The 9,880-nt window shown below is 41.4% G+C and overlaps 3 protein-coding genes across 9 annotated transcripts in view; all 3 read left to right on the forward strand.

The window, feature by feature from the left end:
* Positions 1–5,983, forward strand: part of shc1 (SHC (Src homology 2 domain containing) transforming protein 1) — a 21,710-nt gene extending 15,727 nt beyond the window's left edge. For all 3 annotated transcript variants that reach the window (XM_046044084.1, XM_046044085.1, XM_046044083.1), the window contains 7 exons: positions 223–274; positions 1,023–1,149; positions 1,264–1,411; positions 1,730–1,787; positions 2,023–2,139; positions 2,752–3,008; positions 3,180–5,983. In XM_046044084.1, the coding sequence (XP_045900040.1) occupies positions 223–274; positions 1,023–1,149; positions 1,264–1,411; positions 1,730–1,787; positions 2,023–2,139; positions 2,752–3,008; positions 3,180–3,308 (888 nt within the window). In that variant the 3' untranslated portion in view covers positions 3,309–5,983. The remainder of the gene's footprint in view (positions 1–222; positions 275–1,022; positions 1,150–1,263; positions 1,412–1,729; positions 1,788–2,022; positions 2,140–2,751; positions 3,009–3,179) is intronic.
* A 285-nt stretch (positions 5,984–6,268) lies between these two features.
* On the forward strand, positions 6,269–7,356 carry LOC123968465 (lens epithelial protein). Its single transcript, XM_046045261.1, has 2 exons — positions 6,269–6,940; positions 7,158–7,356. Exon 1 carries the CDS (start codon positions 6,606–6,608, stop codon positions 6,798–6,800), a length of 195 nt encoding a protein of 64 aa, XP_045901217.1. The 5' UTR covers positions 6,269–6,605; the 3' UTR covers positions 6,801–6,940; positions 7,158–7,356.
* Positions 7,357–7,861: 505 nt separating this feature from the next.
* pbxip1b (pre-B-cell leukemia homeobox interacting protein 1b) overlaps positions 7,862–9,880 on the forward strand; it is a 14,045-nt gene continuing 12,026 nt past the window's right edge. For 4 of the 5 annotated variants that reach the window (XM_046045256.1, XM_046045257.1, XM_046045258.1 and 1 more), the window contains exon 1: positions 7,863–7,976. The gene's annotated coding sequence lies outside the window, so the exon portion shown is untranslated. Of the gene's footprint in view, positions 7,977–9,880 lie in introns of all 5 variants that reach the window. The other variant, XM_046045260.1, reaches the window with a different exon arrangement.

Raw genomic sequence — 9,880 nt, forward strand, 5'->3', positions numbered from 1 at the left:
GTCCTTCTCTTCCAAGCTTGATCTCATCACTTCCTGTCTTTCAGTTCAATGTATGTTTTGAACTTGTAACTGACTTAAAAACTGCAGCGTTTGTTTGCTTTACCTCTTTCTTCTCCTCTTCAACCTATCTATCCTAAACCTGTCCTTCACTTTTTCCTGGTATTTATCCCCCCCCCCCCCCCCCCCCATCCTCCCCTAACTGTCTTACCCTGTCTCCCTCAGGATACGGCAGAGTACGTAGCATATGTGGCCAAAGACCCAGTCAACCAGAGAGGTGAGCAGGAACATCACTGAACTTTTTTAGATGTGGTTTGAGTAGAACTCTGACCATGATCCTTTGGTCATTCAAGCAGAAATGTTGTCTCACTCTTGAGATTTCACTCTAAGCAAATACTGTAAATAAAAATAAAATGAGCTGTCTTAAAAAAATATAAATTAATCTTATTAAATAAATAAAATGGCTTTCTCACTTCTTATTCCCCTTTGAGTTTGACATACCACCCACTGGAGACATTACAGACCCAGTTACAGAGTGACGGAAGAAACAGTACATTTACCACTAAATAGGCAGAGAATTGTTTTAATTGTTTGGCAGAATCTGCTTGATTAATGCTTATGTGCTAAACATTTGAACGTGTGCCTTGATTTTCCGTGAAATGGAGGAAATAACCACTACCATCGGTTTCGCACAAAAAAACCTGCAAAACATATACTGAACATTTATTTACATTATTTACACTAAAGTTCTACCAACATTCAACACCACTTTAAATATTATTTATGTTCTCTGTGTAATTTTGCAATTTGAGGGACGGCTAGAGTGCACTCTGTCTGTCCATTTGTCCTTCAGCAAGGCATATAGCCATGCACATGAATGTACTGTTGAAAATGCACAAATCCACTTTTTTTTAACTTCGCCTGCAGGTCAATATGTTTGTCTAGCCGAGGGCATATTTCATTCAAGTACATGTTGCTGCAGCTTCCTTATTAGTCATCTCCTCTCCTCTCCTCCTTTCATTCAGCTTGTCATATCTTGGAGTGTTCAGAGGGTTTAGCCCAGGAAGTCATCAGCACCATCGGCCAGGCCTTTGAACTACGTTTTAAACAGTACCTTAAGAACCCCCCCAAACTGGTCACACCTCATGACAGGTAAATGTGAAAAAAAGGGACTTGCATAAGCCTGAAATATGAGCTTTTGTTTGTATTCTGTCACCCACACTGTGTTTCTGTATCTGCTTTTGTGTCACCCCTTTTCTCTCCCAGAATGGCTCCATTCGACGGCTCTGCATGGGAGGAAGAAGATGATGAGGCTGCTCCACCTCCTGACGTCCCTTACTACAATCATTTCCCTGGAAAACAGCCTCCTCCTGGTGGACTGATTGACATGAGGACCCGCCCAGGTGCCACGCTGGTGAGAAAGTGCACATAACAAACACAACAGGCGGATGAGATACTCACACACATGCTTCAACACATCCAAGCACGACTCGTACTACAGTTAAGAGTTGACAGACTCGTAAGGAATCTAATAACTATACTTTATATGTATCAACATTGCCACTTTCTGAAACAAAAGAATTAAAAGGCAACAGTAATCCAGCTGAGATCACTTGGTTTGTGGCAGATGAATAATCATTGACCTTTTGCAACCCTTTCAATAGAAATGTATTTGTGTATGTCCACATGTGGCTGTGAGTCATTATTTGCTGATATGCCTCTGTGTTTGCAGCCTTATGGACAGCCAGGTCAGAGTGACATTCACAAGCAACCTCTGCCGCCTCTACCAGGTGAGCTCTGTCTCTGCACATCTGTCTGCATCTGTCTGTCATTCACTGTAAATCAGGAGAAAGGGGAAGACTGAGGTTGTTATCCAAGCACAATTAGGACAGAGTTTAGTTTTCTCCACCCTCTTTGTTGTTGTTTTTTAGTCTTGGCTGGTTAAAATGCTGTCTAATGTGCATGGCTGATAAAGAAATGGGATGTGCCAGGGTCACTGAGGTCTTTTTCTGTTTTTGCTTTTAGTGGGTGCTAAAGAAGGGGGACGGGAACTGTTTGATGACCCTTCATACGTCAATGTGGATAAACCACGCCCCCCAGTTGCAGCCAATGGAAATGCTCACAGAGATGCTTTTGACATGAGTAAGTCCTTTACCTGGTCTAGCTACATTGTGGTGGGAATATCATACTAGCTTCAGAAAACCAAGCTAAAATGGTCTGCTATCAAAAAAAGCACTGAAGGAATGCAGATAACTAACTAACTGGAAAAGGTATCAATATGATTTCCTTTTAATGACAAGATGTGTGGGTTGTAATCAATGTGAACACAATTACTGGTAACTCATGTGAAATAGTTTTGCCATGAAAAAAGAATAAGGGTTAATTATTGACTAAGGAGATGAGCAGAGTTGTGTGTAATGTCCATATGTCAGGCTAATTGAAGGGTGGAACTGCCCACAGAAGGCGGTCTCGGAGGAAGATAAGGGAATTAGAGTGCCTTTGTCCATTACAGGGGTATTTTATATAACATGATTGGCTGACTGCATAAAGCTTTTCACATTAAAGAAACAGTCCACTATCAGTGTGTAACATGCAGCTGTCAGACACCATGTGTCCAAGGTCCAAACATTTTTGTTCTAAATAGAAATTCATACAATAGTAAAAGACAGAATATTTTCCCCTATATAGGCATGTATTTGAGGTTTTCAGCAGAGAAACACAGTGATACAAGTGTATGTTTATTTATTTCTCAAGAACCCTTCGATGATGCCCTGGGGGTGTCTGGGCACAGTGGCCCAAGCTCAGTGACAACAGCACCCCCTCTTGTGCAGCAGCTGCAGTGTGAGTCCTGGTTCCATGGTAGCTTAAGTCGCAGGGAAGCAGAGAGACTGCTGACCCGCGATGGAGACTTCCTGGTGCGAGAGTCTGGGACCACGCCTGGACAGTACGTCCTCACGGGACAGCAGGGGGGTCAGCCTAAACACCTGCTACTAGTCGACCCAGAAGGAGTGGTGAGTCATGGTGGGAGGAGCAAGGAGATTATAATGGCGAGCAAGATTATAAAGGAGAGGGAGAAGCACGAATGAGCAAGGGCCATTTTATAAATACTGTATTCTTAATACATGGTTATATTAGTGTGTATGTATTTAAACGTGTCTTTAATAATTTTCTGTTTCTTTTAGGTCCGTACAAAAGACCATCGGTTTGAAAGCGTGAGTCACCTGATCAGTTACCACATGGACAACAGACTCCCCATTGTGTCAGCTGGTAGCGAAGTGTGTCTGCAACAGCCTGTAGAGCGCAGGGCCTGACCTTCCACGCTAATATAATACTCCACCAAATATACGCACTCCTGCAGCAATTCAACTCACCTTCATATGCTATAATACACACATATCAACACTACACGTAACACACACACATACACAAACATGCACACATCATAGCAAAGAAAGCCAAAAAGAAAGAAATTACCAGTTCACTCTTGCTGCTGTTGCCACATTTTCCTGTCCTTTCTGAAATGCAAACTGTGACCCTGCAGTCCTCAATCCCACCACTCATCATTCTCATTCCTCCACAACGGAGAAGCACTGCTGCAATTTTTCAACAGCCTACTGTGAACCAGGGAGGAGCCCTTTGCTAATTTCAGAAAAGGGCAGAAAATAAATGCAAGAAAAAAAATAATCTTATGCGATAACGAAAAAACAAACAAAAGCTGAACACTTTACTAATACATGGAATCGTGTACAAAAAAAAGTGGAACTGAAAAGTGAAGAAAGAGCGGTGATGGGACATCGAATGGGATTTTTAGTGCTTTTAAGCATGTGTTCTTTTCTCTCGCTGCTGGAGCATATTAGACAAAACACAAACTGGATGGCAGTGGTTATTTGTTTCAGAGACTGAACCAGGCTCGAACATAAACTCTCCCGTCACTGGAGCACTTCAGCAGCAAACCTGACTGCCTGGTGAATATGCATAAATGAGTTTGCTCCAAGTCTAATCAGGAGGGCCACCTTACCCCCAAGCACTCCCCTTTTAAATGAGTTTTGAACTTTAACCCCTGGAGTGATACCTGGTGATGAGGAAAGCCTGTATGCAAAACTGGGGACTGCTATGCCAATGACCATGATATATGATCTTTTTTTTGTTTATTTCTGTCTTTTATCTTGGAACTCTTTACTTACTGGAGTTTAGGAGGATCTAAAAAGCTGTATCTCCCTAATTCCTCTGTACACACACACACAAATACACCTTTCACCGTATGCGATCTGCACCACCTGTCATGCCAAAGAACATGAACTTGGTCGCTAACGGCAGAGAAAGCCATGAAAATTATCAACAGTTATCTGTCTTGTGTGCTTACAGCATCTGGAGCTAACTTAAATGTAAAGGATAGAGATGCATATTAAAATGGGCCTGTTTCAGAGGGGAGAAGAATCTTGGTGAATACAAAAAGGAGATGTTTAAAGTAAATTGTGCGTTGATGTCACCTACAAACACAATAAGTTGTCCATTTTGAGAAGCATAGACCAGATTATTTTGACCTGTTGCTTTTTATTGACTCTTTGGTATGTGTCTGCATTGACAATCTATGGGTTCTATCTTTACAGAGTATTTTGACTGAAAGCAAAGGAGAGTAGTTAAATAAAACCACTTTAAATGGTGGCCAATGAGAAATGTTGAACAGTCTGAGCAATGAATTTCCCTCTGCAAAAATAATGCAAAATATGTCATAACTGGTTATGTATTTTCTGTTTTAATTTTTGTGTATTATGTTGCTTTAATTTTTAATTACTTGAGGGAATAATGTCCTTTTAAAAAAGAAAAACAAATTGTATCACATTAAGTGGTTCGGGGGTAACTGAACATAAGGACATAAATGTTTTTTGGAGCATTTCTAATGCTAATATGAAATGTTAAGCCAAATGTTTCTCCTAAGTGTGCTGTTTTCACCAATATTTGAGGATTGGGGGGGCGCTTCTTCCTCCTCCCTTAGTTCATGGTGTTAGGTTTGTTTTTATATGTCTTTTTAATCGTGCCTTGTTTCTTCAATGCAGTCACGTCACTTCAATGCAGTCACCTTATGTACTTAATTCAAATGTAGTCGACTACAGGAGAATACACACGCCTCTCAGTTAAACAAAGACTTTGCAAAAATGACACTCCATTAAACACACACAAACAGATCCAGTGATGGCAATCTCCTGTGATGCACATTCTTGCATTCAGCTTATAGTCACAGATACTTGATGTCTCCACTGGGGGGGAGGGGAGTTCTTGACCATCTGTAAATAACGTCAGTTTTTTGACTGGTCAGCTTAGTATTGGATTATTGATTTCATAGTTGTGTATTTAAAGACTTATTTGATAAGAAGCAGAGCCAGACACCAACCACTGGGGTAGCTCTTCTTAAAGCCAATTGAACTTATGGTTGAGCTTGAGGCTGAACTCTTGAAATATGAGAAAGGATCTTTCAACCTAAACCTTAACTGTCAACTAATACTCAGACCCTGAAATGGGCTCATATGTAGTCTAGCATGCACACACACTCACACACACACATCAGAGTGACCGCTGGGTCAGTCAGACACTCACACGCTGCCTGTTCAGGTGTTTGTAGGTCAGATATAGGAAACCAGAGCTTTAAGTTCTTCCATTACTGTGCGTGTGAGTGTGTCCTGATCCACCTGACCCTCTGCATCATTAGTGAACCAGCCCCGTGTTGTCATCACTCATCACAGATGCCTTTTGTTGCATGAAAATCCTTTTTAAAAAATGTCTTGTTTGGTGGTGGTGATAGTGTTTATGATGCTGTTGCAGTTTTGTGTTTTTGAAAGCCAAAGGTTACTTTCAAATAGCGTGAACAGATATTGATTTTTACTTTATATGTTTCTGTTTTAATACTTTTTTTGTTCTTAGGGAAACATGTCGGTTCACACTTGTATCTGAAAATATAGATTGCGTATATAAATACATATATCATTCATCTCTCTTTGTGTTTGGCTTTTGATATGATAACTGTTCATTCACCCTTAAGAGTGTACCTTGTTGGATAGGCTTTTTAAGCTCCCTTTCATTTTTCTATCAAAGTACACCAAAAAGCTTTGATGGAAAATGAAACAACAATGCACACACTGCTAGAAGGTATGATTGCCTGTCACATACTGTCCTGAACAAAGAGTGGGATGTAGTGGGAGGGGAGGGGGGGCGGTATTGGAGCTACTGGAACTCTCCTGTTTGTGAACAGATGAGCCTGTAACAGTAGGGGGCTGATTCAGGGATTATTAGATCCTGGGGAGAGTCTGTGTGGCGGGAACTGTACAACAGAGGGGGAACAGTGCACAGCTAAGGTAAACAAGGCCTTTAATCAATCAGTGGATGTTTGAAAGCAGGGAACAGTTGAGAAAACGCATGATGTGAATGTAGGTGGCCTGCAGTTTGTATAGGAGGTTATAAGTACAGGAGCTAACTGCCAGGAACACGGAGCAGACCTCAACTGTTGCACGGGCCCAGTCTGATCCCATTTGTCAGACCTCGCCTCCTATTTCTTCTCATTGACTGCCCTTCTTGTTGCCTCTGCCTGATCTCTCGATTTCCTCACCGGAGCCATGCATCCCCAGCGTCCTCTTCCCCAGGCCATGCCCTCCTCTTCTCTGGGACAGCACCTGCGGGACATGGCCATGGGTCTGGGACGAGGCAAGAACTTCCTGGGAGGAAACTTTGCCTACGGTGTCATCCAGTCCGTTAAGGAGTGCCTCTATTTCCTCCTCTGCTGCTGGTGCATCAAAGAGATCCTGGACTGACTGGCTGAAAGAGAGTAGATCAAGTGGTCAAACATTGATTTTCCCCTTTTCTCCATTGGCTCCTATAGTGTAATTTCAACCAGCTTTTATTTCATCAGGACTTGAGTGTTTCATCAGTGGTGCTGGCAAAGCATTGGCAAGTATGACTCTTATCTCATATAACAACAAACTACCACTTGAGCACATAGTGAACTAAAATCTGTCAAATTGATATGTATAATGCCGTTTATGTTGTCTACAGTTTAAAGCGAGGTTCTCAATTTTCAGGAAATAGCTATTTCAATTATAGGTTCACTAAATCCTAAAGTTATTTAATGTAATATTTTTATATCTTTATTTTTTTTTTTATCTTTTCAGTGTCTATAGGATGCTTTTCTTGGGTTCCAGGAAACACACTGGCACATTTCCAGGTGCACATTGTTCAGTATGAGACTGGGTCAGATTTTCCTGATTTTACCCTTCTGATCTAAGATCTTGAGGAATGGCACCCCTAATGTTCACTGTACAACACAAACTGGTGTGCAATGAATAAAGGAACTAATCAATAGAAACATTACCATTATGTCTGCATTTTTTGTTCATTTTGTTTTGATTAATCTTATAGTAAACATACTGTATACTGTACTGCTAAAAAAAAGAGAAAATATAGTTTGGTTTAGGTTTCAAACTAAGTTTTTATGTGCCTTTAAGCCTTTTATTTATTTGATATGACAAAGTTTGCAAGATAGCATGCCATTATAGAGGACTAAATTCTGATTTATGTGTAGAACAAAAACATAGGGCAGATTTTACATGCTGTCTTTTATGGGACAGAAGGATAGTGCTACCAAAGATAACAACTTGGAATCAACCCAAGCCTGTGGACTACCAGCATTAAATGCCCAGGACTGGAGGTGTACGAACATAACGTATGTAAGATGTACATACTCACTATCATCTGCGTCTGTCACTCAAATTGGAAATTTTCCCAGTGAAGTACAGTGACACCGCATTGCCATTGGTCGAGCTGGAGGGCGAGGGGCAGGACCAGAACGAAGACTGTCTGTGATTGGACGAGAGGCGTGTGGATCACGCAAGTTCAGGAGGCAAGTTCTTAAGTTGGATGGAGAGACTCAGAAGTAGCTGCTGTATGTGTGACAGACTGTGGTGTTTGAAGTAAAGCGGTACCACGCCACGGTAAGAATTACCTAAGTTTGGATGTACTTACTTACTTTTTCAAGGTCTCTTCTGTTCCTTGTTTGTTCTTCCGTTGCGTCGCCTGCGTCGTTTCACTCACTTTTTCCTGGTTGCTCGACTGAGTGTTGCAGCTGTTGGAAAGTTCTGTTTTAATTGCTAGTATTAATTTGCGTGCTGTTTGAGCCCTATTGCGATTTACCTTACTCAACTGGCCTTAAATACGCTTAAAAAGTGACATTTGTGTGTTTAACTCTGTTTTGTTTTTCTTTTAGCACATCGCTATATGACATATCCTGTCACAGGCTTCACCTTCGTTCAGTAAAAACAGTTTGTATAACTCGCTACATAATAATGTAATGAACTGCGTGCTTTGTTTAGGACTGCTGGGAACAAGCTGGTTGTGGTGCTTTTGCTGACAGCCTAACATTGCTGTCTTAATGGCCTGTCCTGCAGTTTATTCCCTTGACCTTTTTTGGTCATTTTTCCCTGCTGAGAACAAGATAATAAGATTAACCCTAACCCTACAGCTGTAGACATACATTTGGCTGTGGCCGTTAGTGCTAAATTAAATTTAAAGGGCCAGTCAATCTAAACTGAAGGCAGTGTATTGTTAGTTTGAAAAGGTTTTAATAAACTGCGATCAGAGAGGGTGTCAAGTATCTATAAATATGACGTCTGAGTATACAACGTTAAGACATTTTGAAACCCTGAGATTGAGCTTTACAGGTTAAATGAGAAATTACTCATAAAAATTAGAGAGTAAGATCAAACTACAATGTAGTGAAAATGATTTCGTCTGTGAAAAGTCAGTTTAGCACTGTCCTTAGAGTACATTTCTGCCTCTGTTGTGTTCCTCATGGCCATCCTGTGCATGCTCCCTCTTTCTGTCTCCAGTCAATCTAGTGGTGGCTATATTTAGCTGGTATCTATTTAAGCCATTTATGCTCCACAATGCTCCTAGGGCCCTAGGCTAGATTCAGAAGACTTCTCCTGGGAGGCACTCGATTAGGAGACCTAAATTGCGGAACTGGGAGAGAATTGAATTTGGGGAGTGAAGTGTGTCATTACCCAGATGTGGTGTTAACTTAAGTGGTTAGCTCTTTGTGAAGAAAGCCAGATTACACATAATAAATATGCATCTCTGAAATGTCATCCCCTGCGGGTTTGAAAGGAAAGGCTTTAGACAACAGTAATACCTGACACTTCAATCTGACCAGGTGGTCAAACTGAAATGTCAGTCTGTGTTTCTGCTTGAGTGATCTTGGTCTGGAAAGAGTTGTATTGGTCAGATACATTAAACCAGCTGCACCAAATGTTTATCTTACCATAAAATGTGTAATTCCTTAGCAATGTACACATAGGAATATGTATACAGTTGAAATGTGGTGAGGCGTGTAGACATATATATGTTAACAGACCAGTAGCTTTTAAATGGACAGCTCTGCTGTCTGTATCTCCAGAATAGTGCTGGCCTTAGTTACCTGTGTCTCTGCCAAAACATTTCCCAGCTAGTCAAAAGCGAAGGGTAACCAAAAGGCCCACAACACACACAAACTACTAATGAAGAACTGAATGGTCCCAGGGAACTGGACTTCCTGTGCGCGCACACACACACACACACACACACACACACACACACACACACACACACACAGCAATGTGTTAATAACCGGTTACAGTAGGTTATTTTATTTGCGGAAGGGTGAGGCTGAATTGCAAAGGCATGTATCCAAATCATGTTCATGGGTAAACAAATGATATACAATTCTTTGAGCTGCAGTACTGTCACCCTAATGGTGGACTAGTGGCAGGCCTCTGAACAATACACCTCTGGGTTGTTGGCTTCAGTAAGTGCATTGTAAAGAAAACCAAAATACCCCCCCCCCCCCCCCCCCCCCCCCCCC

The sequence above is a fragment of the Micropterus dolomieu genome, linkage group LG03, assembly GCF_021292245.1.
Source record: "Micropterus dolomieu isolate WLL.071019.BEF.003 ecotype Adirondacks linkage group LG03, ASM2129224v1, whole genome shotgun sequence".
NCBI classification, from domain to species: Eukaryota; Metazoa; Chordata; class Actinopteri; order Centrarchiformes; family Centrarchidae; genus Micropterus; species Micropterus dolomieu.